This window comes from Colletotrichum navitas, assembly GCF_030913465.1.
Source record: "Colletotrichum navitas strain CBS 125086 chromosome Unknown LY79scaffold_2, whole genome shotgun sequence".
Lineage (NCBI taxonomy): Eukaryota > Fungi > Ascomycota > Sordariomycetes > Glomerellales > Glomerellaceae > Colletotrichum > Colletotrichum navitas.
This window is the reverse complement of record NW_026850548.1, coordinates 1,162,572-1,190,229: the sequence shown is the minus strand read 5'-3', so window position 1 is coordinate 1,190,229 and position 27,658 is coordinate 1,162,572. Positions and strand designations below refer to the sequence as shown.

The 27,658-nt window shown below is 55.8% G+C and overlaps 9 protein-coding genes across 9 annotated transcripts; 5 read left to right on the top strand and 4 right to left on the bottom strand.

The window, feature by feature from the left end:
* The first annotated feature begins 1,847 nt into the window (after window positions 1-1,847).
* On the top strand, window positions 1,848-3,296 carry LY79DRAFT_535758 (uncharacterized protein). Its single transcript, XM_060556542.1, has 2 exons — window positions 1,848-1,870; window positions 1,923-3,296. The coding sequence occupies exon 2, from the start codon at window positions 2,010-2,012 to the stop codon at window positions 2,826-2,828; it is 819 nt and encodes a 272-aa protein (XP_060420270.1). The 5' UTR covers window positions 1,848-1,870; window positions 1,923-2,009; the 3' UTR covers window positions 2,829-3,296.
* A 760-nt stretch (window positions 3,297-4,056) lies between these two features.
* On the top strand, window positions 4,057-5,280 carry LY79DRAFT_575329 (uncharacterized protein; the record flags this gene model as incomplete). The annotated part of the gene is made up of 2 exons (XM_060559700.1): window positions 4,057-4,181; window positions 4,248-5,280. The coding sequence occupies 2 exons, from the start codon at window positions 4,057-4,059 to the stop codon at window positions 5,278-5,280; spliced, it is 1,158 nt and encodes a 385-aa protein (XP_060420269.1).
* Window positions 5,281-7,033: 1,753 nt separating this feature from the next.
* Window positions 7,034-7,938, bottom strand: LY79DRAFT_147156 (uncharacterized protein). Its single transcript, XM_060551021.1, has 2 exons — window positions 7,534-7,938; window positions 7,034-7,391 (listed from the first exon to the last, which is right to left on the bottom strand). Exons 1-2 carry the CDS (start codon window positions 7,682-7,684, stop codon window positions 7,213-7,215), a joined length of 330 nt encoding a protein of 109 aa, XP_060420268.1. The 5' UTR covers window positions 7,685-7,938; the 3' UTR covers window positions 7,034-7,212.
* A 468-nt stretch (window positions 7,939-8,406) lies between these two features.
* LY79DRAFT_535754 (CobW/HypB/UreG) lies at window positions 8,407-10,015 on the top strand. The gene has a single exon (XM_060556541.1). The coding sequence runs from the start codon at window positions 8,621-8,623 to the stop codon at window positions 9,710-9,712; it is 1,092 nt and encodes a 363-aa protein (XP_060420267.1). The 5' UTR covers window positions 8,407-8,620; the 3' UTR covers window positions 9,713-10,015.
* A 168-nt stretch (window positions 10,016-10,183) lies between these two features.
* Window positions 10,184-13,118, bottom strand: LY79DRAFT_575326 (leucyl-tRNA synthetase; the record flags this gene model as incomplete). Its single annotated transcript, XM_060559699.1, has 2 exons — window positions 10,184-12,541; window positions 12,591-13,118. 2 exons carry the CDS (start codon window positions 13,116-13,118, stop codon window positions 10,184-10,186), a joined length of 2,886 nt encoding a protein of 961 aa, XP_060420266.1.
* A 744-nt stretch (window positions 13,119-13,862) lies between these two features.
* On the top strand, window positions 13,863-16,243 carry LY79DRAFT_146993 (methylenetetrahydrofolate reductase). The gene has a single exon (XM_060551020.1). It carries the CDS (start codon window positions 14,101-14,103, stop codon window positions 16,129-16,131), a length of 2,031 nt encoding a protein of 676 aa, XP_060420265.1. The 5' UTR covers window positions 13,863-14,100; the 3' UTR covers window positions 16,132-16,243.
* A 605-nt stretch (window positions 16,244-16,848) lies between these two features.
* Window positions 16,849-18,200, bottom strand: LY79DRAFT_665306 (uncharacterized protein; the record flags this gene model as incomplete). The annotated part of the gene is made up of 3 exons (XM_060563038.1): window positions 16,849-17,687; window positions 17,804-17,956; window positions 18,107-18,200. 3 exons carry the CDS (start codon window positions 18,198-18,200, stop codon window positions 16,849-16,851), a joined length of 1,086 nt encoding a protein of 361 aa, XP_060420264.1.
* Window positions 18,201-20,258: 2,058 nt separating this feature from the next.
* On the bottom strand, window positions 20,259-21,825 carry LY79DRAFT_146989 (uncharacterized protein). Its single transcript, XM_060551019.1, has 3 exons — window positions 21,385-21,825; window positions 21,100-21,321; window positions 20,259-21,040 (listed from the first exon to the last, which is right to left on the bottom strand). Exons 1-3 carry the CDS (start codon window positions 21,546-21,548, stop codon window positions 20,545-20,547), a joined length of 882 nt encoding a protein of 293 aa, XP_060420263.1. The 5' UTR covers window positions 21,549-21,825; the 3' UTR covers window positions 20,259-20,544.
* A 1,225-nt stretch (window positions 21,826-23,050) lies between these two features.
* LY79DRAFT_586292 (phosphoribosylformylglycinamidine synthase) lies at window positions 23,051-27,191 on the top strand (the record flags this gene model as incomplete). Its single annotated transcript, XM_060560616.1, has 2 exons — window positions 23,051-24,785; window positions 24,844-27,191. The coding sequence occupies 2 exons, from the start codon at window positions 23,051-23,053 to the stop codon at window positions 27,189-27,191; spliced, it is 4,083 nt and encodes a 1,360-aa protein (XP_060420262.1).
* Between the last annotated feature and the right edge of the window lie 467 nt (window positions 27,192-27,658).

Below are 27,658 nucleotides of genomic sequence, written 5' to 3'. Positions count from 1 at the left end.
CCAGAACACGGAGGGAAGGGCGTTCACCGACCGCGCCGGGGACCGACGATCAGTCCTGCAGACTCGTCCGGTTGGCCTCGAGGGGAGGCGCCTTCAAGTAAGCGCTAGGGTCTCAACACCAATGTTCTTCGTTTGACGGATATTTGACGACAACCCCATACATACCACGGTATGCACTCTGCACGCGGGCCTTGCGCGGCCGCTGCTGTGTTGCGAGGCAGCAATCACGGGTCAGAAGACCCTTGCTTGACTCGGATGCACATCTCGTCATTGTCCGTGACCTCAGTTTAGTAACAGTTAAGGTTGTGAATCCTCATCCGGATTCATCAGATACCCCCGAGGATTAGACTTTCACTCTCCAATCTCTAATTCCAATAGCGAAACGTGACGGTCACATATCAGGGCGGACCGCCAATGAGCTGCAACCCCTGCATTTGCACCCTCGAGTGTTTTTTTGGTCTGGTCTCTGTAAAAGTGCGCGGTCGTGGGAGCATTCAGATGGCATCCTCTTTTGGGTTATATGTGTGCCCGTGGAGGCCATTGGCGAGGGAAAAGAATTTCCGTGGTTCCGGACGCCGAGCGTCGGAAACAAAAGTCCGTCGTTTCATGCAGTCTACTGCTGGTGGTAGGGCTGTCCCAGCCGCAGCGCCATTACATCTCCCCCTCAGCAGGGCGGCGGGAACCATCCGTTTATAACCTCTGGACCTTAAGAGATACAGCCTTATAATCATACCTTGGTTTCTGACTTCTGGTCTTGCGGCAAAACTTGCAGGGATCATGGGATTACAACTATAAGCCATCGACAAGAATATGCCATTGATGATGATGATGATGATGACTTCATAGATCCTCGCCCACAGATGGGCAGTGTTTGAATGTGAACAATGCAGTTTTTGACTGATCGTCAACGAACTGCGCTCTACAGTTACGAATACTACAAGCAGCGCGAATAGAACACACAGACCCCGGACTAATTCAAGAAACTATGCCGACGTCGCACAAGCATCCCATCTTACGTGTTACCCAGCAAAAGGAATCGCCAAGCTTTGTTTTTACAGATTTCGCCAAGGAACCCAAGCATCAATGTTTCGATCGGGGGGGAGGGGGCTGAGGGGCTCTCAACGACGTGTCCCGTGGGAACATGCTCGACGCTGCCCATGGTTGGTCCGCAAGGGAACAAGCTTCGTTCCGAGGAACCTACGGCAGGCCAGGAACAACAAGGAGGGGGCTGGTTGTCTTTAAAATTTGCAGAGCCTCGTAAACTCGTCTTCGGGAATGGCGGCTTAAACTTGTTCAAATTCGTTCATTTGCATGAAGCAGGTACAGGCCCCCCCTCCCGCCCAACCTACGTTTCTCAAGAGTCACTAAAAAGAGGGTGGTGGTCGCGGCCCATGCTTCATGCAGCATGCACTTGCGCTTGTAACAACAGTGCTGAGGCCGTGTTTCATCTTCGGTCGAAAATGTTTCCGCGCCCACGGATGACCCCGAAGTTGTAGTTGAGGCGAAAGAAGAGCCAAAGAGCGCCCTAGATAATTCCTTATCGGGTCGCCCTCTATTAGGCGGTGGTCATGTGGTCAAAACTGCCTTCCCTCCCTGTCGAACGAGATAGCGGATGGGTTCCGTTGATGTGCTTGTTTCCTTCTCCTATATCCCTTCTTTTTCACTTTCGATTCTAACCGAGCAGCGACTTTTCATTACTCTACACTCCTTCCAGATTACTGTTATTTAATGATGCTGTACAAGGCCATTGCCGTGCTGGCGGCGGCGACGTTGACGTCGGCCGCTACCCCCAACGGCTTCATGCCCAACTCGCAGACCCCTCTCATCGTCTCCTACGGAGGGATCTCGGCGCTGGATGGCGTGAATCTACCTAGAGACTGTAAGCGTCCCGATAGATGAGACCGAACGAACGAACGACGGACAAGCGGTCTGACTCATGATTATTAGCTAGCCAAGTTCAACCCACGATCGCAACAGAGAACCAGCTGAAGGGACAGTATGCGGTGATAATGGTGGACATTGACGTCCCGACCAACCAGCCGCCGAAGACGGGCACTCTCCTCCACTGGATGCAGACGGGCCTGATGTCGTCCGACGCGCCCGTGACGCTCAACACGACTGCCGGGCCGAAGAGGGTCTACATCTTGCAGAACAAGATGAACGCGGCGGCTCTCGCGCCGTACATCGGCCCCAACCCGCCGGCGAGGGAGCCCCTCAGCCACAGGTACACCTTCGTCGCTGTCGACCACACCACGATCACGCAGCAGGGCCTCATGGCCCTCTCGGGCGCCGCCCAGAATCGCCGCGACTTCAACGTCATGAACGGCCTCATGGCCGCCGGGCTCCAGGACAAGGTCGTTGCCGGCAACTTCTTCCGCGTCGCTAACCCCGGGCCCGTTGGTGCCGGACAGGGTATGCCCTCAGGAGGCGCCAAGAGTAACAGCACCATGCCCATGCAGCCGATGCCGAAGCCCACATCTTCTGGCACTCCCACGATGCCCGGTATGCCCGGTATGCCCGGCATGCCCAGCATGAGCATGCCCCCCGGGATGAGCATGCCTCCAGGAATGAGCATGCCCCCCGGAATGAGCATGCCTCCAGGAATGAGCATGACCTCGGGGATGAGCATGCCCCCCGGAATGACGATGGCTCCGGGAATGTCAATGCCTCCGGGAATGTCAATGTCCATGCCCGGCACCACCGCGCCGTCATCGGGAAGCGCTCAGCCGTCGGGTCCCGCTCGCGCAGGTGCTCTCAGCCTCGGCTCGCGTCTCGGCCTTGTATCCGTAGGTTTGTGTCTGGTTGGCTCGCTGGTTATTTTGTTGTAAATTATGCTCTGTATAACACTTTAGGCGCTGGATTGGGAAGTGGGGTTGCTGCAAGGGTTTGTGAAAGAGACCTAAATGTCTCTTTGTTTCTTTCTGGCCGGTGATTGAACCCGGGGTGTTGAAGAATGGATGCCGGAAGTACATAGTATAGTGTAGAGCAGCATGCCGATTCAATAAAAGAAAAAGAAAAAAAACAGTTCATACGCGACACAAAAAAGGCCCCTCGTCCCGTGTTGATGAACAGCCCCGTTGGAAAGCCACCCAATCATGTCAGCGTAGTCTGGATGAGCTAGACGTGCTCAATGACATCCCAACACACCCGCCGAACAATGAGTCCGTGTGAAGGATCAGCGCAAGTGCTAACATCACTGACAAGCAGAGCCCAAGACGCGGCCCGCCGGGGGGGGAAAGGTCGGGATGATGCTGGCGAGATTTCTCTATACCCGGCGGGAAAAACGGAGCAGATCGATCTGTAACTTGGCGTCTACCGACGATGACCCCCGGCGGGAGACCAGACATACTCCGCGTCACGTGCTCTCGTCACGCCCTGCCGCCGTTGGGTCCCACCCTCGTCTCAACCTGCCTCTACCAAGCATTACAAAGCTTGTGAGACTGGGTACTTAGATACTTATATACTTATCACCACTCCGCAGCGCGCGCGCGCGCATAGATACCCACGCTTGTCTTTCCTCGCGGAGTGGCTTTTGAGACACACAAACGCCAATTGGGGCGCCGGCGGCTGTTCTCAATACGGCGCTGTGTAATCCGTGTTCCGTCGCGAGCGGCTGCTCTGTAATAGACATACACAATATGTGATCGAAACCTTAACGTTTGGCCGCGCTACACTGCGGCGTAAGTCCGCGACAGGGATTTAGGGGGACTGATTGAACATGCCGTGCTCTAGCGGGATGCCACTCAGGGTCGGGTTTGTATAAAGCAACTGCGTCCCGGCCCGTGAGTTCTGCTTCTTGGGGATTGCCAAAGACAAAGTGCGAACCGACAGACCATCCAGAGAGCTACAAGCTTCTCACGATTACAGCCCACACGTTTCGAAACGTATCGGAAACTCAGAACCTAGCACATTTCACAGGGTCAAACAATAGTCGAAGCAACACAACCCATCGAGCTTCCCGTGCTGCCGAGGTGCCGAGGTGTCGTTCTTAAAAAGAAACACACCACACCACCCTTCAATAGTTGCAAATCCCAACCGCCATCATCAAAAACAAAGATGCCCACTTTCGTGGTTCTCGGCGCCGGCATGGCCGGCCTGCCCATTGCCCACCACGTCTTGAAGCACACAGCTCCACTGGTCAAGGACCTCAAGGTCATCCTGGTGACGCCCAATTCTGAACAGTAAGCATTGCGCCCAGCCGCCGTTACATGCAAGGCTTCAATTCACTTACACACCCGCCTCCCTAGCTATTGGAAGTTCGCTTCCGTCCGCGGCGTCGTCCCCGGCCAGTTCGGCGACGACGTGCTCTTCCAGCCCATCGCGCCCGGGTTCGCCCAGTACCCCAAGGAGAGCTACGAGCTCGTCTTCGGCAAGGCCGAAACGCTCAGCGCGGACAAGAACACAGTCGTCGTTGTCACCAACGACGGCGCCCGTCGGACTATCGCCTACGACGCCATCGTTGTCGCCACGGGCACCCGTGCCAAGGAGGACATGCCGTGGAAGGATCTCGACACCACGGAGGAGACCAAGCAGGCCCTTAGCAGCGTCCGCCAGCAACTCGCTGACGCCAAGACCATCGTCGTCGCCGGCGGCGGCATCACCGGCGCTGAGACAATCGGCGAGATCGGCTTCGAGTACAACGGCAAGAAAGAAGTCTACTTCGTCTTCCACGACGACCTGCCCCTCGCCGACCCCTTTACCGAGAGCGTCCGCAAGTCGGTGCTCAACGAGCTGCGTAGGATGAACGTCAAGACGATCCCCAACACCAAAGTCACGAGCGTGAGCACTGGATCCGACGGACGCAAGACCCTCCAGCTCACGGACAAGAGCGGTCAGACCACGACCCTCGAGACGGACGCATACGTCCCTACCGTTGGCAGCATCCCCAACACGTCGTTCCTGCCGGCGAGCATGCTGGACGCGCAGGGTTACGTGAACCAGGATGCGAGCCTGCGCGTTCCAGGCCACGACAACGTCTTTGTCGTGGGCGACGTGGGCAACCTCGAGGCCGGGTACGGACGCATTGCGGATCTGCAGACGCAGCACGCCGTCAAGAGCATTCAGGCGCAGCTCACGGGTGCGCCGAGGCCGGCCGACTACGTCGCCGACACCAAGGTCCTCGCCGGAATCACGCTCGGGCGGAGCAGGGCAACGGGCCAGATGGGCACCTGGAAGCTTCCGAGTCTCGCCATCTGGCTGTTCAAGGGACGATACATCGGCACCGACTACTCCAAGGACTTCGTCGCCGGCAAGAGGACCTTGACCGTAAAGAACTGGTGAGGAGGCTGCGTTCTATGACAAGTGGGTAGATTCTTGGTGTTTTCAGCGCTTTAGATATTCCATCCTGGGATTGGGTACAGTCTCCCGGCATTGCCTGTGTTTATTTTTGGTGCTTGGGTCGCGTCGGGAATAGATTTATTTATCCTCTATGGGTCGGGTGTTCATATATGGTTAAACTAAACCGGGTAGAACACCTTGCAATCTTAACTTCTTGAGGCTTGAGCATGCCGTATAGCCCTGATTCAACCCTCGTGATGTGAGGCTCGCAACAGGACGGTGAAGGTAGAGAGTGGGACACTGTGGATACCCGTGAAAACCCAGCAGACTTCTACAGTGCCAATTGACTGTGATATCGCTGGCGGGCCACACGGTAAGGGGCTGACCGCCCGTCCCAACACGGACTAGCGCCGAACTCCGGCAGCTTCAAAACGGCGGCGCGCGAACGAAATTTCTTTCTTCCTTTCTTCTTCTTTTTCTTTTCCTTAGATCAAAAAGTAACCCAGAGCTGCCACGACCTACACCCAGTCTATTATCCACGGTGTCGAGTTGCCTTTTCCTCTCCTCGGAGGGGATCGCTCTGCAGATTAAAATCCCTTGATTATAGGAAGTCTCCTCCCAGGCCCTCTCGGGCGGTGGGTGAGTGATGCTGTTGATGGGGGACATGCCTGCGCGCATGACCGATTTGCTTGTTTATAATAACTTCGCTCTAAACTCCGTGAATGTTGGAACAAGGTTGCGAGACCGTGCCCGTCAAAAGTTTTCTGGCGGCGACGGCCGTTATCCAACAGTGCCGCCGGTGCGGCCACTTCACAGCGGACAAGAAGGGTGTTGATGAGGCGGTCTCTTTTGAGTGAAATATGATTCGTTGCGGGCTACGTGTGCCACATCGCACCTCACGATGAGCCAGCGCTGCCGTGTCGAGCCTTGTGTGCCTGACGGCTCCGTAAAGTCGATTCCAAGCCGAGGGGTTTCAATCGCAGGCCGTTCTTGCGCTCTAGCCCTAAATCCAGGCGAGTTGTGATGCGAACCTGGCCCACAGTCTTGGACCGGTCACCACCTCAAACTTCATCATCTGCGATGCCATCGCCGCGTCAACCCCATCACGCTTACACCATCACCGAAGTTTGCACCGGGTCACCGTCCGAGTACAAAGACCAGAGCCATATCCCCCTGGCTTCGCTGAGACCACCGTCTACTGCGAGCCCTGCGTCTAGAAGACCATCCCCATTAACTGTCCCTCCCCGACCCCAACCGCCAATGTGGACATCAACGGCAACGGGGTGACCGGGGGCGCCTACGGCGGTTATGGTGTCTACGGCGGCTACGGATCGTAGGACCAGGTCGCGCCCGCACAGTCCGGCCAGCCTGGTGCTCCTGGCGCCGCTAGTGCCCCCGGTGCTGCTGCCCCCGGCGCCAACTCTATTAGGCCCTCCGTACCGTCTCTCAAAAGGAGCCTCGGTGTCCTTTGAGGTATTGAATCATCATCAGTTGTGTTATGCATTTGGCGGCATTCGTGAGCAACTTGTGTCCCTTGAAGTTGGCATGGTTGACCAATCGGTCATCAGTTGTCAAGTTTGTCGTCAAACGGGATATTTGTATTGAAGTAGAATACAGACTTCCTCGGGCGGTTTCCTATTTCTTCCTCTTCACCTTTGTCCCTGATTCCCGGTTTTTGTGAGAGTGGGGGGGTTGTCGGAGTCTTTATTCAAGATGCGCCATGTATAAAGTGTATCCCCGTCAAGCTTTTGATATGCTTGGATAATAGGATGACATCGAGGGATGTAAAGTGCAAAGCCGACTTCGTTTCGTCGTATGGGCGCGTGCTTGTGTGAAAATTTACCCAAATAATGCCAATCCAATGACAGCCCATTCACGCCGTGGTGTCCTTGCGAATTGGCGGTTTCCATGGCGGTTCTCAGTCGCGCTTCGTGTTCATTGAAGCAAACCGTCCTCTCCCTTGCTACGGTGCTGTTGCCGAATGAACTCTTCGACCTGGGTGTCGTCGTAAGGCCGTTCTGGGGGTCCAGGAATTCCAGGCCGCGATACCTTCTCACCTTTCTCCTCCTGCGGATGTCCAAGGATATTGGCGACGGCTGGGATGTACTGTGTCACTTGTTTCGAAACGTCGATAAGCTGCACGGAACCAGATATGGAGAGAAACAGGGAGCTTTGGGTTGTGTTACGGTGTAGTGAGAATTTTGATGATTTGATGCTGTGGACATGAGACGCAGAGAGAATGAGTCTGGTACATACCTTTCTCAATGATTGGGTTCTGCTTGGGCTCGTCGTCGGGTTTCCGAGCATCGTGGGCGGCCTGGTCCAGTTTTTGCTTGAAGGTCAGCTCGCGATCCTTGTTCTGGATCTTCGGCTCGGGCGCAAATTGGGAGTTGGGCTCCGCGGACATATTGATCTGTGGCTATGCTGGCGACTGGTAATGTGGTGGCGGGGCTCAGCGGCGATGATCGTGTGTCTTCAACGTTATAAAGTCAAGACGGAGGAGGATGATGTTAATGGGATGTGGAGCGCCACGGAGATAGACAGGACGATAGGTAGTGACAGAAATGGTTTGATTCTTGATGTACAGGTTTAACAGCGATGGATTAAGTTCATTGATTGTGACTGAGTACCAGGCATCGATGGGCCAGAAGGTAAGATAGAATGGGGAAATAAGCCTGGCAGGGCTGGGCTGGGGTTGGGGCTACTTCTAGTAATATTCAGATCAAATCCTAACGTGGCACGATGGACGGCAAGGGTATGGATGCAGGACCGCGCGTCCAGTCCCGAGCTATGATCGCATAGGTCTGGGCAGGCTTGCTCCGGCAGAGGGGGCGCTCTCTGGGGCTGATCTGGACCTGTGGTTCGCCTATCAACCCTTGGATGAAGCCAAGGTGGGTGACAGTGGTATGGTGCTTTGCTTGCTTGCTTGCCAAAGAATGATGCAGGAAAAGTGATGTGAGGCCCCCGCAAACTAGGACCAGTGACGTCAAACCGCGTAGCTCGGCATTGCAGTCCCCTTGGCTGCCCGCTAAGATAACCTTAAACACCCCCCCAGGTAACTGGAGGATGTCTTATAAGGTCTTATCGGTGTCTTATCGGCCTCATTGGCCGCCCCAAAACCCCTCCATCCCGCACCGCCGCGCAGCAGCCCGTTTTCTCGGCGGCGGCGCGGCGGCATTTTCCTCAACCAAAAATTTCAAGTTTACCTATGACCTGATGTCGTCTCAACACAACTCATCGAAGCTTTGACATCGCCTCTCGCCGCAAAATTGTGTTCGTTCGATATTAGAGTTTCTTCCGCTCGGCCCATTTTTTTTCTCCTTCTCTTTGCACCCTGCCCACCATGGCGCCGATTCCCATCACCATCATCACCGGCTTCCTCGGTTCCGGTAAGACAACGCTGATCCTCAACCTCCTCCCCCAGCTCAAGGCCGCAAACCCGTCGTATAAGCTCGCCCTCCTAAAGAACGAGTTCGGTGACCTGGCAGTCGATTCACAGCTGGCCTCCTCCAACGCCATCTCCGGCGTGCAGGAGCTCCTCAACGGCTGCATCTGCTGCAACCTCGTCGGCCAGCTGAGTGTCGCCCTCGCCGAGTTGCACTCGACCGTCCGCCCGGATCGCATTGTAATCGAGACAAGTGGCTCCGCCTTCCCCGCAACCCTGGCACTCGAGGTCAATCGCCTCGCCCGCGAGACGGGCAACTACACCCTCGACGGAGTCATCAGTGTCATCGACACGGAGAACTGGAAGGGCTACGAGGACACAAGCTACACGGCGCGCATCCAAGCCAAGTACACGGACCTGATCGTCTTCAACAAGTGGGAGCTTTGTTCCGAGGACCGCTTCGATGAGGTCCTCGACCGGGTTGGCGATCTTGAGGTCGACATCCCGTGGGTCAAGAGCAAGAAGGGCTGGGTTGGGGCCAACCTCGTCTTTGGCGTAGATGGCGGTCTCGCCCAGGGCTTGAAGGAGGACCACGCGCACGATCACGACCACAAGGGAGATAACCACTCGCACGACCACCAGACCGAGGTCGAGGTTTTGTCGGTTGAGCTCAAAGGGCCCAAGGATGCTGCAGTCAACGCGGACAAGCTGCAGAGCCTACTGCGCGCGGCGCCCAAGGACGAGGTGTACCGTATCAAGGCTGTTCTGACGGCGTCGTCGACGGTCAGAGACTCTGACGAAGACGCCCAGATCCCCACACCGCCCCACCCCAAGTCGCGGTATATCCTCAACTGGGCGTTTGGCCGCTGGACATTCACCCCGATTGCGGAGGGCAGTGCCGAGCACGCTTCCAGTCAAGGGGCTCTTCTGCGTATGACGATGATTCTAGGGCGGTATGAGAGCAACAAGTGGAAGAAGAAGCTCGAGACGGGCTCGTTCTTGGAGGTCGAGGGTGGCGAGGGCGAGTTGGTGGTTTCAAAGATTCTATGAAGACATGAGCAGACGAACGAATATAGAGATAGAAAGAGCTGCGACAAATGAGGCGCATTAAGTAATGTCCGAGGTTCGGGAAGCAGGCAGTGACATTACAATGCGAAAGAAGCATGGCTGAGAGAGGAGGAATTTCCACCCTAGACAGATCTTTCGTAGAATCGTGAAAGCATCTAGATTTCCAAAGCTGCTTCTGGAGATGATCTTCAGGCAAGCACGATTTTGGCATACACACATTTAAACACATATCTGTCAAAGTGCAGTCAGTTGCTTGTCAAATCAATTTGTGGCATCTGTTTTGTGGGACCCTTAAGTTGATCTTAATCTCAAGCATAGATGCTCTTAGATAGAGGGGGAGAAAAGCCCAGACCGGCGAATAAAGGAATGTAGAGAGGCTAACGAATAATATTCTGTTTTCTAATGTTCTATGTTGTACAGAGCGATGGGTATCTTACATACTTCTTTACACCTTTAGACTACAAAGTTGACTGTCTTACCACCACGGGCTACAATAACTCTTTTCGGCGATCTCACGTCGAACTGGCCTCCGGTAAACTTGGCCTTGCCCTCCTCCGACTTCAGAACCTCAGCTACCATCCACTCCCGCAATGCCTCGCCCTCCAGACCCGAAGGAGGATTAGGTACCTCGACGACACCGCGCAGCTTTCCATTAATCTGGACAGCCAGAGGCTGCGTGCGGGGCTCCAGCAACGGTGCGGTGTTATCATTGGCAGGGAAAGTAGCGGACTGGAAAATGGAGCCGGAGTTGGGGTAGAGAATGCTCCAGCACTCTTCAGACACCGCAGGGGCAACAGGGGCCATCATCCGAAGTAGGACAGACATGGCCTCTCTCTGGATAAGCGCACTTGCTTTGGCATTGTCCAAGAGCGTGTTTGTCAGACTCATAAGATCTGAAATGATGGTGTTCATGGAGTACACAGTCTCGTAGGACTGAGTAATGGAGGTGATGGTGTTTTGAACGGCTCGCCAGATGGCAGCGTCAGCATCCCAAGTGGCGAGCTCGTCGTCGTTCATAGAGGACAAGTTGCCTGACCGCTCCTCAAGGTATGTTGCAACAGACTTCTCCTCGGTTGGGGTCTTCTGAAGGCTGGCCGTGTGATCATATAGCCTATGGAGCCAACGTGTAACACCAGTGATCTTGTTCTCATCCCAGTTGAGGATGTCGCTGACAGGCGCCTGGAAGAGAATGTGAGCTCGTGTCGCATCAGCGCCGTATTTGGAGATGAACTCGGTGGGATCAACTCCGTTATACTTGGATTTGGACATCTTCTCGAACGACACGTTTGCCGTGGCTCCTGTAGCCACGACCTTGGGATTCGACGGATCTTTCAAGTCAACCTCGTCTGGCTTGAGAAACTTTCCTGACTTGGGGTCAGTGTACGTTTTGCCGTGCACCATGCCCTGCGTAATGAGTCTCTTGAAGGGCTCATGGACGGTGTTGGCTTCGCCCGAGCTAGGGAACAACGGCGTGGTGGCCAAGAACTTGTAGATGAACCTGGCGTAAAGTAAGTGCAGGATGGCATGCTCGATGCCCCCAATGTACAAGTCTACGGGCAAGGCCTTTGCAGCTTCGGCAGATAGGGGCTCCGATGCATTGTGAGGATCCACGAAGCGCGCGTAGTACCAACTCGAGTCCACAAAGGTATCCATGGTATCGGTGTCGCGCTTAGCATGGCCACCGCACTTGGGGCAGCTAGTATTGACCCATTCCTCTGCTCTCTCTAAGGGGTTGCCAGCTTGGCCATTCGTCCAATGGTCGCCAACGTCAGGCAAGGTAACCGGTAGCTGGTCATCTGGAACAGGAACTGGGCCACAGGAACCGCAGTGAACAATGGGAATCGGCGTTCCCCAGTAGCGCTGACGACTGATCAGCCAGTCTCTCAATCTCCATTTCTCGACCGGCTTAGCCAGCTCGGCCGCCTCAAGCATGGCGACGAGTATTTGGCCCGCCTGTTCGGAAGACTTTCCCTTGAAGGGCCCGCTGGCGGCTGTCATAACACCATGCTCGACAAATGGGTTGTTCGCTATTGCGGACGTTGATTCGTCCTCCGATGCCGCAATCACGAACCTTACGGGTTCGTCGTAGTGGTGTTCCTTCCAGAAGGCGTTGTCTCTCAGATCATGGCCTGGAACACCCATGACGGCGCCTTCGCCATAGTCCCCGAGCACATACGGCGCGACGTACACAGGGATAGATTTCTTGCTGTCATCGGGGGTATCTTCGTGGTATGCCAGAGGATTGATAGCCCTCACATGCGGTAACATATAACCGACCTTGGAGTCGCGAGGTAGTCCCGGAAGGGTATCCAGGAAAGCCTGCAGCTCGGGGTCGTCCTTCGCCAGTTGGGCGACGATGGGATGTGTTGAGGCCAGTGCAACATACTGGACTCCGAAGAGCGTATCTGGCCGCGTCGTGAAGACCTCAATGCCTGCATGAATATCATGACCCATGGCCATGACAGGGAATTTGATGACGGCACCAGTCGACTTGCCAAGCCAGTTCTTCTGCATGGCTAGGACTCTCTCGGGCCAACATTCGTCCTTGGCAAGGGTGTCCAAATCCTTTAGCAAGGCTTCTCTAAACTCGGAAATACGGAAGAACCATTGTTTGAGCTGCCGCTTCTCGACCTTGGCACCGGATCTCCAGGAGCACCCGTTGGCGTCGACTTGCTCGTTCGCCAGCACCGTCATATCAACGGGGTCGTAGTTGACCTCAGCTTCGGCCTGATAGGCTAAGCCACGTTCGAGCATCATCAAGAAAAGCTTCTGGGTGTGCTTATAGAAGTCGGGATCACAAGTGGTCAATTCCTGAAAGACGGTGTCAGCCAGAACAGGACAAGGAACCCGGAAAACCAACCCTATCCCAGTTCCAATTGCCATTCATGACCTCTAGTTGTTCCTTCATCTTGGCAATATTGCTCTTAGTCCATGCCGCGGGGGCAACGCCACGATCGATGGCCGCGTTCTCAGCAGGAAGGCCGAATGCGTCCCACCCCATTGGCAGCATGACACGGGATCCCTGCATCGTGTGGTATCGAGCGAGGACGTCGGCAATTGTGTATACGCGAAGATGGCCAAGGTGCAAGGTGCCAGATGGGTATGGGAACATCGGGAGTACATACTTGTTGGGCTTGCTGGAGTCATCTTCGGAGGTAGGCGCTTTGGAAGCTTCCCACTGCTGGCGCCATTTCTTGTCGAGGGCAGGAAAGTCGAGCTTGGTGTCTGCGTAGCTTCGTCGCTGCGTGGCTTGAGCGAGAGATGGGCTCGTAAACGACTGAGACAGTCGTGTAGCTAGGATCGGGGAAGCTCGTGCAGCTTTCGCAAAGGTCGCGATGGTCCGCGATGGCCACACACGGCCAATGTGTTTCGCGTGAATCAATTGCATTGGTATGGTGCTGTTGACATGATCGGTAGGGAGTCGTGGAGGGTGGAGGTCAAGAACGAGGTTGGAGTCAGACGACGGCCTCACGCTATCGTGGGTTTAAAGCGAAGGAAATCAGTCGTCGCGTTTGCAGTTGCATTGCAGCTCCATCAAAAACGGAGAGCTCTCAAAACCCCTGCAGCTCCGCCGCTACTCAGCGGAATTTAGTGGCAGATGATCCTGCAGGGAAGCGTCATTTGTTCCGCGCCACCCCTGGTACATATCATGGGCAGGTGTGACAGCAATAGACTGACGCCAATCAGGTGTTTGTGCATCGGTTTCCTTTTAAGATTTTCTTGCTGTACACAAAGCCTCTCGAACCATAAACCCAGTCTAATGGGTAACCGCCCACGTCGATTTGCATTTAGTGCGAGTAAGTCAAGGAGTTTCTTCTCCAGGGCAACCTGGCCAGGAAGAGGGGCCAGCGGAATAACTAAAAACCGTAGGAGGCCGATTCAAACACTGTGTGCTACCGCTTCTAGCCGCATCCAAAAGGTGTCATCCGAAGTAGCAGGCACAGTACGTGCTGCCAATTCCGAAAAAAACTGCCCCGCCAAAATCATTTCAATGTCTCAATCCTTCGAATGTATACACTCCTCCTAGGGAATGACGCCAGCGCAAGCAAGCCAATCAAGTGAAAACCTGGTCTATTGACATAATCAACGTTCCTTCTTCGAGCTTGATGTGAGCCCTTTGCTCAATTTGTCTTGTCCTCCATTCCTAACCCTCAAGCTCTTGTCACTTGCCTACCAATCGGTATCAAATTCTCAGACTCAACCCCCCGCCTTACCCCTCTATCGAAATCGGACAACTGCGATAAAGGAACTCGGTCCGGCTCTTTTGAGGGACTGTTCTCTGGCACTGTCCAAGGAAGATACCGCTACTATTTCACTATATCCTCTAAGAGTCCTCGTCAAGAGTTCAGGTTCCGGCTACTCCATACAAAATGGAGAAGATTACAGACAAGATCGCCGCCTTGCCGGCAAACGCCAACTACTTTTCCTTGGAGTTCTTCCCGCCTAAGACGGCAATGGGTCTCTCCAACCTCCGCGTCCGTCTGGACAGAATGGAAAGGGCGCTGCGGCCGCTCTTTGTTAATGTCACCTGGGGAGCCGGCGGATCTACCTCAACAAAGTCCCTGGAACTGGCCGAGATCTGTCAAAGGGAGCTCGGTCTCACCACTTGTCTTCACCTGACATGCACAAACATGAGCCGCAAGCTCATTGATAAGGCCCTTGAAGACGCAAAGGCACTGGGAATTCGGAACATCCTGGCTCTCAGAGGCGACCCGCCTCGGAAGAGTGAATACCGCGATGCTGAGGACTCTGATGTGGATGATGCCGAAGACTTCGTCTGGGCCGTTGACCTTGTCAGGTACATCCGCAAGAGCTACGGCGACTATTTCTGCATAGGCGTTGCGGCGTATCCTGAGGGACACGCGGACGAGAGTCACCCCCTAGGACAGAGCTTCGAGCATGACTTGCCCTATCTGGTTGAGAAGGTCCAGGCCGGCGCGGACTTCATCATGACTCAACTCTTCTTCGACATCAAGGCCTACGATAAGTTTGAGAAGATTCTCCAAGAACATCCTAGCGGCGCATTCAAGGACATCGTTATTCTCCCCGGCCTGATGCCGATCCAGAGTTACCAGATGATCAAGCGAACGACGAAGCTCAGCCACGCCAAAATCCCCGACAACCTCATGGCCCGCCTGGACGCGGTCAAGGGTGACGACGAGAAGGTCAAGCAGGTTGGCGTTGACATTCTCAGCGAGCTCGTCGAACAAGTCAAGGAGGTCAAGAGCAGGACACCTGGCCCCAAGGGCTTTCACTTCTACACTCTCAACCTCGAAAAGGCCGTCTCCTTCATCCTTGAGAGAACAGGCCTCATCCCCGATCACAGTCTCGAGGACGAGGAAGCTGTGATTGACGACAGCCTGGGCGTCCCCGTCTCCATCCCAGAGGTCCAGCTTAACGGCCTGGCCCCGATCCACCCTGCCGCGCGTGCGCTGTCCGGGCGCCGACATTCGTCCATGGGCTCCTCGGACCCCCACAACCGCATCATTGTCCCCTCGGCCTCGAACCCCGCCTACGAGACGACGGCGGTCGAGCTCTCGAGTACGGAGCCCGTCAATACGCGCGCCAACACTCTCGCCATCTCGGAAGGCGTCGGCGCCGTCGGCCGCGAGGCGACGTGGGACGACTTCCCCAACGGCCGCTGGGGTGATGCCCGCTCCCCAGCTTACGGTGAGATCGACGGCTACGGCGTCAGTCTGCACATGTCTGTGACGCAGGCCGTCCGCCTCTGGGGCACGCCCAAGACGGTTCAGGACATCAACAACATTTTCATCCGCCACATCAAGGGCCAGCTCAGCGCTATTCCCTGGTCCGAGGAGGAGCTCCTCCCAGAGTCTAACATCATCCAGCAGGAGCTCCTCGAGCTCAACACCCGCGGATGGTGGACCGTCGCCTCCCAGCCCGCCGTTAATGGCATCCCCTCGCGCGACCCGACCTTCGGCTGGGGCCCTCAGCATGGCTTCGTCTTCCAAAAGGCCTTTGTCGAGCTCTTCATCCCCTCGTCCGACTGGGCCGGCCTCGTCGCACGCCTCAACGAGGTGACGGACAACACCATCTGCTTTTACGCCGCCAACGCTGCCGGTGACTTTGTGTCCTCGGACGCGAGCGGCGGGCTCGTCCTCGAAGGCACCGAAGCCAGCACCAACGCCGTCACGTGGGGCGTCTTTCCCGGCAAGGAAATCATCACCCCCACCATCATCGAGGAAGTCAGCTTCCGCGCCTGGGCGGAGGAGGCCTTCAATATCTGGAGCGAGTGGTCTAAGGTCTACGGCAAGGGCAGCGAGAGCGAGAGCCTGTTGGAGCGGATACGCTCCGATTACTGGCTCGTCAACATCATCCACCACGACTACATCGATAGGGACGCGCTTTGGAAGCTGCTGTCGGGTGAGAGGGAAAACTAGAAGCCGTTGGAGGGAATGCGCAATGGAGAGAGGAAGAAAAAGAAGAATGAACGATCAGGCGGGCATGGTTATTGTGTACAGTCGTGATTACAGCCCCCCACCCCCAACCAAAAGTACCAAATGGAGAGAAGAAAAACAAAACGAGATACCGGTCATATTCATGCCCGAGGCTGTCGCCCCTCGCTGTCATCTTTGGGTTTAAAATGTGCATCTTCACAGGCATACTTATACTTGCCCCGGCAGCGTAGTAGAGAAAAGGCCGTGCGTTTTGCGACACACTGCCACAAACCCAAGAGGAACCCCAGGCAAAACATGGCCGGTATCCCTCCGCGTCATCATATCACTGCGTGGGCTATGTAACCAAAAGTGCGAAACATATCGGCCTAATGCCTTGGTATCTTGTTGAGTATCTGCTCCACTTCCTACGGCTCTGCGAGCCTGGTAGAAAGACCAACTATCTAGAGTCGAAACGAGCCAGTTCGTTATCCTTCCGTTGTGTTTGTACATAATCCCCGAGGTCTTGAAATCCTTTACCAAGGGGCTAATAGACAAGTGAAACCCAACGCCAATCCTGGGTGATGGTGTCCAAGGGACCCGTAAAGAAATAGAGTGGAATCGACATGTATAGCAAGTGGCGAAACGAAAATCACGTGTGAACGCAGACCCAAAGTGTTTCCCATTCCCTAACGTCCCCTCCTACCTGCTGGGGCAATTGTCTTAGATCTCGCCATCGTTGCCCGTGTAGGGGTCAAAGTCGCCACCGCCATGTCCCATGCTGTCAACGAAGCTGAAGTTGAGCGGGTCGTCGTTGAAGACACCGACACTCTGGGAAGGGTCGAAGCTGGAGTGACCAGAGTAGCTGCCATTAGAGGCGGGCTGAATGGCAGGCTGAGCAGCAGGTTGAATGACTGGCTGAGCAACAGGCTGGACGATAGACTGCTCATAGGCAGAGGCGGGGCTCCCAAAGATCGATTGCACCCGTGCCTGCTGCTGCATGATGGCGGGCTTCGTGTCGACAGCGGCGGGGAGCTGGTAGCCCACCGAGTTGTCGGGGGTGTTGACTTCGCTATCGGAGGTGGTCAGGTCGACGGCAGCAGCCTGGGCAATGTTGGCAGCCGCGGCGATAGTAGCGGCACGGCTCGGAGTAGCGCTGCGGCGAGGGTTTGGGGTATGTCTGTTCTTGGACACGCGGCCGTCGAGAATGTGATCGCGAATGCGGCTCTTGGAGGGTGTGTCCTCGAGTTCGTTATAATCGACGTCCTCATCCTCCTCTTCGTCCTCCTCTGAGACCGAGACGGGGGCAGGCTTAAGCTGCTTAGTCTTTTTGGCTGTGGTTGAACGACCGCCGCCCGAAACGCGCGTCTTGGTAGATGGGGTGCGCGGCTTGCGAGGAGTAGAGAAGGCGCTGGAGGTCGCACTAGCCGGGAGGTTCAGTGCGGTAGCCGGGTTGCCGCCGCTGTTGGCCGTCTGCTTGAGAGACTCGGCGTCCTTCTTGATGCCTCGGAACTGGAATTGAATGCCATCGGTGGTGGATTCACCGAAGAACTTGGCAATCTCTGTTGTTTCGTGTCAGCAGGTATTCGTGATCAGACGGTGGCCGGATGATATGTGTTCGCGGTATAGTCAAGTGGGGTCATAATGAACAGGCTAAGAGGCAGCAAAGCAGCCTTACCCTTCTTCTCCTTGGGCAAGTCTACGGGGATGTCCTTGCAGTCGACGCCCTGATCGGTCGCCTGTTGAAGCGTCCAGGTATGGTTACGGATGGCTCTGAATCGATGATTAAGCGCATCCTTGGTCATATCCGATCCATAGAACTTCTGGATGTCTGTCGTACGTCAGAAATGACGTTGACGATGAGAATCGGAGAAGACGGGCAATATTGGAAGGAACAGACGACTAGAGTGAACGACGAGAAGGAGGCAGGGATAATGGGGGTGATGAGGGCAAGATGAAAAAGGAGAGAATTAGATCTTACCCTTGTAGTTCCACTTAACCTCGGGGTGGGCAGCCACAATGGCACGAAGAAGGCGGGCCTGGGCCTCATAGGTCTTAAAATTGGCGGGAGCCATTGCGATGCGTGATCTTTCCACGTAATATGTCAGTATACACACAGTTATAAGACGATCATGGGCCAAAGGAGTGTTTGGGGTATATGGGCGCGAGCCCGACGAGTGAGCATATTCATACCTTGTGATAGGACCAAAGTTGTGTAGATGTGTATTGTTGGGGGTGAGGCTTCTGATAGAAGTGTTAGGCCTGGGTTGATATTGAAGGTGATGCGGTGCGAAGTAAAATATTTGTGTAATGGGGTAAGATGTATTAGACGAGAAAGTGGCAAGTGAGGAAGAGAAGGGGAGGCAGCTCAGAGGAGCAGAGGAAGGCAGAGTAGTAAGAGGACGAAGGCAACCAATACTGGTAGGAGCGAGTTTCTGTGCACTTACTATTTAAGTAATGGAAGGAGAGAGTTCTCAGTTTAAGGATCTGTAAACTTGAAGAACGTGGTTGATGCCTTGAGGTAATCTCTTGGACAGTGCGGTTTGGTGCTTAGTGCTGAAATTACTGTGTAGATAGATGTAAGCATTGAGTTTGGAGACTGAAGGTGAGCAGAGAAGAAACAAAGTGTAGGCAGATTCTGGGCGTGCGGTTACTCTTCTGATGAAAAAGGCAGGAAGCCGGTAGATGAGGTCCGGGAGGCCAGGAAGGAAAGAGCAGTGAAGCTAGGTATGACTTACCTAGGTAGGTACGTAGAACTGGCGAGAGAGCACTCAGTGCTTGTGTGGCAGATCTGACGGCCAGGCCTACGGGGGATGTTAGCTACGGCTTGGTCAAAAGTTGATAGTGCTGAGGTTCAGATAGCAAGAAACACGAGCAGCTTGGAGACTGGTGGTCTCTTTTCGTGGGCTGGTTTGCAAAGGGCCCCAGGAAGTGCCTGGGCCGAAGATGTATGCAGCTACTAGACTGATTATTCTGTCCAAGCAAAATAAAATCACTTGATGTGATCACAGCACTGGCAGACAGTGATGCAGACAACAGAGTCTGAATGGCAGGAGCCTTCACACCGTCACTTACACGGCTGCATCTTAAAAATGTCGACTGAGACTTCCATGGGATTTCAACTGCACCTCATACCAACGCCTCATGCTGGGCAGGCAGGGCTCACACAAGGGGAGCAACCAGTTGGCATAGATCCAGAGGATCAGCTTGCATGCCATGCAGAAGGCTGCAAACATTGCGTGAAACAGGTAGGACAAAGCAGGAGGGAAGCCAACACTAGGCACTGAGGTCGAGAAGGACTGGTAAATGACAAGAAGAAAACAATAGCGTGCTTACCTCTGAGGTGATTGCTTTCTGGTCTTCAGTCTTGTACAGCCCAGTCGCTTCCAGTCAACTAGAGACCGGCTGTGGAGATGTCGTATCTCGGTCGATGATGCTCTTTGCGAGTCTCCTCAAGTCTTCTTTGGGCGAGACTAAGACTATGGCTGATGAGGTACAAGGAACACCCAAGCTCTCTAGTAGAAGGTTGCTGGGATGAATGTTGCCGAATGTTGAGCCAACAGCTGAGCTGTCCTCCAGACGAGTTTGTAGATCATCAATGAGTCGCCAGACGTATCAGCAGTATCGAATACGCAAACCAGCAGATCGCACGCGCTTGAAGAGGCTCGCAGGCTTCAAATTTAATTGCCGGTTGGCCGGGTGAAAAGTAAACAGATATCGAAACGGGAACAAAAGAGCTGACTGTGGGTCGTAATGTATAAAACCGTATGTATAAAATGATTAAGAAGCGTTCTTTTAAGGAGCGAATTTGAGTAAGTCGGTATTTGCTCGAGATCACGATTGAGGACGATGGTGTGGTTCGGCAGTTGGTAGTTGGGTGGTCAACTTGAAAAGTGGGAGGCTGGGAGGCTCTCGAACTCCTGAATTTTGGCGATGCCTGGTGCTTCTGGGATAAGGAGGTACATTAACGAGAGGACCCTCAAGAGTGCGGCGGCTTAGAGTTATTACGCCTTGCTTCAAGAAAGAACATCGCACTATAAATTGGGTATCCAGGTAAATGTACTCTAGAATGAAGGGCATTTCTTACGCTGTTTGTGATGCTGCAATTTCCTCTGGAAGACGACTAGCCAAGTAGTCGTTAACATCGAGTAACGGCTTCAGCGCTCACCCAGAGACGATTGAGCTCACCTCACTCAGCAGAAAACCCCTGCATTCACACGGCAATTACAATTGGTCCCATGCTCTTGGCCCCTGAAACTCCCTGTCTAATCCCTGTCTAAGCTACCGCCCAAATCTTTGCTGTATCTTCCTAAACCTACAACCGTGCCATGTAAATCGTGCACGTCGCTGGAAACCAGAAAAGACGGTGGGAAACCCATTGTCGCAGTAAAACATGTGGGAAAGTGCACCGCCAGCAATTTATCGCAGCTCCTTTCCATACGGACTCGAGGTTCTACGGCCAGCGGGACTGGACCTCCCGCTGACGTGATCTGGCAAGGGCGGCTTGTAGACGCCGTTCGGGTACTGAGGGTACTGGGACATGGGGTGTTCCTTGATCTCTCCCTTCTCGCCATCGCCGTACATGAGGTACTGAACGCCGAGGAACGAGTCGCAGCAGGCCTGGAAGATACCACAAAGCTTGAAGGCCCAGGGGATCTCGGTCGTCGAGGTGAAGAACCAGAACATCTTCATGCCGTCACCGATCAGCCAGCTCGCCAGTACGGAGAAGCGGAAGCCCTTGCAAGACTTGGACCGCACGTTGGAAAAAATCTGAGGCAAGGGCAGCGTCGCCTCCACCGACAGACCAATGTAGCCGATGAGCGTCGAATAGGTTTGGTATATGGGTCGCACGGGGGCGAGGAGCAGTTCGCAGACGGTCAGGCCGATGAATAGGTAGAGCAAGAACTGCCAGTAGCTATGATATATGTCAGTCGCAGGTCAGGGAGGCCGGCGCACGCAAAGCCAGGGACTCACGGCTTGGGCGACTTCCACTGCCAAAAGTGGTAAGGCCTCTGTGCCCCAAATACGGGTCCATCGTTGACGTTTGCAAAGGGCACCGCGGCCTCTCCTCCTTTGGACGACGGGGGCAGACGATGGTCGAGAGCAATCTTGAGCAAGATGACTTGCATCACGATCATCAGAAGCGCCTGAATGAGTAGGGCGGTGTCGAATCGCGCGCCAGGCCAGTAGAAGATCCTGTGGGGGAGGTAAGGTATCAGCTTTGCTCCGGAAGCGACGGGTTCAATGGGATTGACACACTTCAGCAGAGACGCCACCAGCATTATCAGCGGGATATCGAGGGAGAAGCCGGCGCTCGACTTCTTTCTGTGCATAGACAAAGCCTGGTCGCTGTAGGAGAGGACTGGCGACATGATGAGGAAGATCGGGGCTAAGTAGCCCGCAAAGGACGTTAACCAACGCATGGTTACGATAGAGGGTTTTTCGACTTTGCAGCGCGCAAGAGGTTAGCACACGCGGGCGACCAAATCAGCGACGCCAAAAGGAAAGATTCTGAGAAGTAGAGGGGTCAAAAGAAGGACAATTCTCCCGTCTAAAGATGCTGGCGAACGCGTCGAAACTTGCAAGAAAAGAGGTGACGAAGCGGGTGCGGTAGACACACTGGGTTGCAAGCGGGCGGTCGCAAAGTCGTTGAGGCCGATCTGAATTTGGAGAAGATGGGTATTTTTGGGGGAGCCAATGAACAGCCAGCCAAGACAGGTCGGACTGCCCACCAGTGAGGACCAAATTGCTTGTTTTTTTGCGCTGACGTACCTACGTCGCCTTTCTGGCTTTCGCAATATCCCTTAGGTCTCCTCTGTACCGCGAAAACCAGTGGGACAGTTTCGACGGTGACAAGGTTTATCAGTCCCGGGCAGTGGAGAGCACGAGCGGAAGGTAACAAGGGAGAGCTGCCACCTGACTGCCACTCGGACACACGACACGGCACGAGGGATGCTGCCGGAGCCCAAAACTTGGCCCATCTTAGTACTATGTATAGTCGGGGCTTGCTGCGGAAGGATAGGTGCGCTAGGAAGGGATGGACCCACTAAAACCTTCTACACTATCGTCCATTGCATCCGTAAGGCGGTGATTGGTACTCGACATATGCCAGCGTGCGCTATAACCAGTCGGCCTGGAAATGTTTTCTTATCATGGCCTGCGCTCGGTTCGGGCTCATCGGATGGTAACTTTGCGATGACAGGGATGAACAGTCTCATTGTTCCTGCTCTCCCCTTTTTGTCCCATAGCAGATGGCAAACGAGTATTCCTTATGCCTTAGCCTTGGGCCGCATGTGCTTTGGGCAGAGGCAGACACGCATTGATTCTTCGCCGGGACGGTGTTCTTTTTTTCCTTCTTTTCTTCCGGGCCATGTTCCACTGGCCGGCTGCCCCTTGTGACTCACTAGCCATGTTCCGATGCAGGGCCAACGACAGCGGTGACAACAGGGGCTTCCCTCCCGTTTGTCACTTGGAGGGGAACGATAGAACTTCAGCCCTAATTCATGCGCTCCTGACGCCCAAACACTAAGCACCGGGAGTGGAACACTTGAAGTTTGGCCTAGAGAAGATTGACACTTGTCATGGCCACAGTGAACGTACAAACATACCGGTAGATGGGAAAACTGACAGGGGAATGAATGGATAAGAAAAATAAAAGCCCGCGCCACTCCAGCCACAAAACGGAAGAGTGCCCCGCCATGAGAGAAAAGTCTCAAGACGCCAATTTCCAACCACTCTTATCGTCTATCTGCAGCCTAGCTAGCTGCCCCGCCAAAATTTTGTTAATCACCCCGCCAGGTCGGAGGCCGACTCACTCAAGATGGCGCGCCCCAAAAACTTGCCTCTTTCGCATTCCGCCACTCCGGGAGAGACTTCCCCATTGATCGCTGGTAGCTCCCCGTGTCCTACGCCCACAGTAGGCAAGATGGAGTTCCTCACCCTCGTCGGCTCCGAGGCCTACACTGCCAAGCAGGCCGATGAGCTCAAGGCGCGCATCAACAAGATCCAGAGCTCCAACAAGGTCACCAACGTCGCCGGCATCTGGGTTTACTACGTCCACCTCAAGAACAGCGACAACAACCTCATCGTCCAGCAGAAGCTGACCAAGTGGCTCGGCCTGCCCGATCAGACCAATGCTCATATTGCCGCCAACACTGATACCCAAAAGACGTACTATGTCACCCCGCGCAATATCTCGCCCTGGTCGTCCAAGGGAACCAGCATCACTCACGTCTGCGGCCTTTCAGACCATATCGACCGCATTGAGCGTGGCCGCGCTATCACTATCAACTTTGAGAGCCCCGTCTCCGAGGACGATGTTGCCTTCAAGGATGTCGTCTACGACCGCATGACCGAGACCATTGGTCTGTCTCGCCCCGACCTGTCCGCCATGTTCATCGAGGGCCAAAGATTCCCCCTCGAGATCGTCGACATCTTCGGCAACGCCGATCCCGTCGGCACCCTCAAGTCTTACAATAAGCAGTTCGGCCTGGCCATGGACGACTCCGAGATCGAGTACCTCGTCGAGGTTTTCAAGCGTCTCGGCCGCAACCCCCACGACGTCGAGCTCTTCATGTTTGCCCAGGTCAACTCTGAGCACTGTCGCCACAAGCAGTTCAATGCCAACTGGACCATCGACCAGCAGCAGATGGGCAAGAGCCTCTTCGAGATGATCAAGAACACCCACAAGTCCAACCCCAACTTCACCGTCTCCGCCTACAGTGACAACGCCGCCGTTCTCCAGGGCGAGACTGCCAACTTCTGGGCCCCCGACTACTCCACTGGCAGCTGGAAGCTGACCAAGGAAGTCGTCCATGTCCTCGTCAAGGTTGAGACGCATAACCACCCCACCGCCATCTCTCCCTTCCCTGGTGCTGCCACTGGTGCCGGAGGTGAGATCCGCGATGAGGGCGCTGTCGGTCGGGGTTCTGCCCCCAAGGCCGGTCTTTGCGGTTTCTGGGTGTCTGACCTCTTGATCCCCGACGAGAATGCCCCGTGGGAGGTTGATCTTGGCAAGCCCGCCCACTTCGCCAGCAGTCTCGATATCATGCTGGAAGCTCCTATTGGCAGTGCCCGTTTCAACAACGAGTTCGGCAGACCCTGCCTGCTCGGCTGCTTCCGCACCCTCCTGACCAACGTTGGCAAGGACGACTCCCCCGAGTGGCGCGGTTACCACAAGCCCATCATGATCGCTGGTGGTGTCGGAACCGTCCGTCCGCAGCACGCTCTCAAGGAGCTCGGGGACGTTCACGATGGCGCCCACGCCATTGTTCTTGGTGGCCCCGCCATGCTCATCGGCCTTGGTGGAGGAGCCGCCTCCAGCAGTGCCTCGAACGAAGACACTGCAGAGTTGGACTTCGCCAGTGTTCAGCGCGGCAACCCCGAGATGGAGCGTCGCGCTCAGATGGTCATCGACGCCTGTGCTGGCCTTGGCGAGCAGAACCCCATTGCCATGATCCACGATGTTGGTGCTGGCGGCTTGTCCAACGCCCTCCCCGAGCTTGTCAAGGACGCCGGCTTCGGTGGCAAATTCGAGCTCCGTCAAGTCCACAGCGCAGACAGCAGCATGAGTCCTCTGCAAATTTGGTGCAACGAGGCCCAGGAGCGTTACGTCCTGCTTGTTAACAAGGAGAACGTCAACCGCTTCGTCAGCATCTGCCGTGAGTTTCCCCTTTGTGCGGATACGTCCTTGCCACCCCCACTGACCACCGTTCACAGGCCGTGAACGCTGCCCCTTCTCTGATGTTGGAACTGTCGTCGCTAAGGATGCTGAGGGCAACGCCAAGCTAACCCTTAGCGACCGCGACTCTCCTGAGCACCCCATGCCCATCGACCTCCCCTTTGACGCTCTCTTCCCTCCTGGCCGCCGTCTCGAGCGCGTCGTCGAGTCTCGCAGATTGGAGCTGCCTACGTTCACCGCTGCTTCCGCTCTGGCCGCAGCCGGCGTGGCCGACGCCACCGACTCTGCCGCTCTCATCACCGCCGCCACTGAGCGCGTCTTCCGCATGCCCGCCGTCGGTTCCAAGTCTTTCCTCATCACCATTGGTGACAGGACCGTCGGTGGTCTGTCCGTCCGCGACCAGATGGTCGGTCCCTGGCAGACTCCCGTCGCCGACTGCGCCGTCACCGCAACCTCGTTCAGCATCGGCTCCAACACCCGCACCGGCGAGGTCATGGCCATGGGAGAGAAGCCTCAGCTTGCCCTCATTTCCCCTGCGGCCTCCGCCCGCATGGCGGTCGCCGAGAGTTTGCTCAACCTCGGCGCTGCCGACTTCTTGGGCCAGTTGGACCGCGTGAAGCTGTCCGCCAACTGGATGGCCGCCGTCAACCACCCGGGCGAGGGCGCCGGTCTTTACGAGGCCGTCCGCGCCATCGGTATGGAGCTGTGCCCGCAGCTCAAAATCTCTATCCCCGTCGGCAAGGACTCAACATCGATGAAGGCGTCGTGGAAGGACCGCGAGTCTGGAGAGGCCAAGAGCGTCACGGCGCCCATGTCCGTCATCATCACTGCCGTCACTGTTGTCGATGACGTGCGCAACACCTGGACACCCCAGCTCCGCCGCGTCGAGGACGTCGGCGAGACGATCCTCATGTACGTCGACCTCGCCGAGGGCAAGAAGGCCATGGGCGGCTCCGCCCTGGCGCAATCGCTGGGACAGATGGGCAATGAGGTACCCGACGTGCGCAACGTGGATCTCATTGCGGATTACTTTGATGCTCTGCAGCAACTACACAAGAGCGGCGTCGTCCTCGCCTACCACGACGTCTCCGACGGCGGTCTGATGACGGCCGTCGCCGAGATGATGTTCGCCGGCCGCTGCGGCGTCGACCTCATGCTCGACGGCATCGCCAAATCCGGCGCGCCCAACGACTTGCTCGAAGCCCTCTTCCACGAGGAGCTTGGCGCCGTCTTCCAGGTGCGCAAGGAGGACGAGACCAACTTCAAGCGCTGCTTCGCCACCTGCGGCCCTCCCCCCGGCCTCATTCGCAAGTTCGGCGTCGTCCAGCCCAAGGCCGACCAGACCCTCAGAATCCGCTACGGTGGTCACACGCCTGTCGTCAGCCTCGACCGTGCTGAGATGCAGAAGTGGTGGTCGAGGACGTCGTACGCCATGCAGAGGGAGAGAGACAACCCGGCGTGCGCCGACAGCGAGTACGCCCTCGTCTCCGACTCCACGGACCCGGGCCTGTCGTACAACCTCACCTTCTCCCCCTCGGAGAACATCATGCCGCTGACGGCGTCCCTGGGCAGCCTGATCCGCAAGGCGCCCCGCGTCGCCATCCTCCGCGAGGTGGGCGTCAACAGCCACCGCGAAATGGCCTTCGCCTTCAAGGCGGCCGGCTTCGACCCCATCGACGTGCACATGTCGGACGTGCTGGCAGGTCGGTCACTCGCGGACTTTGTGGGCGTCGCGGCGGGTGGTGGCTTCTCGTACGGCGACGTATTTGGCGCCGGCGTCGGCTGGGCCCAGTCCATCCTCGAGCACAAGCACGCGCGCCAAGAGTTTGAGAACTTCTTCAAGCGGCCCGACACCTTTGCGCTGGGCGTGTGCAACGGCTGCCAGATGATCACGCGCCTCAAGGAGCTGATCCCCGGTACCGAGAACTGGCCGACGTTCGTCGAAAACACCAGCAGGCAGTTCGAGGCGCGCGTCGCCATGGTCAAGATCGACGAGTCCCGCGCCGCGACGCCGTCCGTCTTCCTCCACGGCATGGACGGTTCGTCACTCCCCATCGTCGTCTCGCACGGCGAGGGTCGGGCCTCCTTCGCAAGCCCCAACGCCCTCGACAGCCTGGGAGACGAGGGCCTCGTCCCGCTCAGGTATGTCGACAACCGCCTGCGCGTCGCTGAGCCGGAAAGCTACCCGTACAACCCGAACGGCAGCCCTGGCGGCGTGGCTGGCGTCAGGAGCAGGGACGGTAGGGTCTTCGCCCTCATGCCCCATCCCGAGCGGACCATTATGGCAGACGTCGGCAGCTACGTTCCTCCGGAGCAGGTCGAGGCCTGGGGCGAATTCGGCCCGTGGGTCAGGATGTTCAAGAGCGCCAGGCGCTGGGTGGGCTGAGCCCCTCTCCCTCCATTCTAGGACCTCCTCTTTGGTCCGGCTGTTGTTCCTCCTCTGCACGAGACTAGGATGTCTGGTTCCTTTGGCCTTTTAGCCAGCGGGAAGGAAAGCAGAAGAAGCAGAAGAAGAAGGTGGTGGCCGTGGCAGTGGGAAGCATGAGACACGCAACAAACAGGGATAGACAAAACATAAAAAAAGTTGAAAATCTCAATTATCATTATTTTTAACGCATTTCATGGTAGGTAGGCAGGGAAAGGGGGGGGGGGGGGGGTAGGAAAATAGGGCAGAGGAGATGGAATACGTCCATTCAGTCCATAGTTCATTTAGCACATTTGAGTCTCGTTTTCGTATTTCCTTGGAACTTATCCTGTTGTTTGTCTACAGTGTATTGCCTTCTTTCGCCCCTTGGCCTGGCCTCCCCTGGCTGAACAAGCCCAAACTGCCTTACGACCGGTAGAAAGACGAGA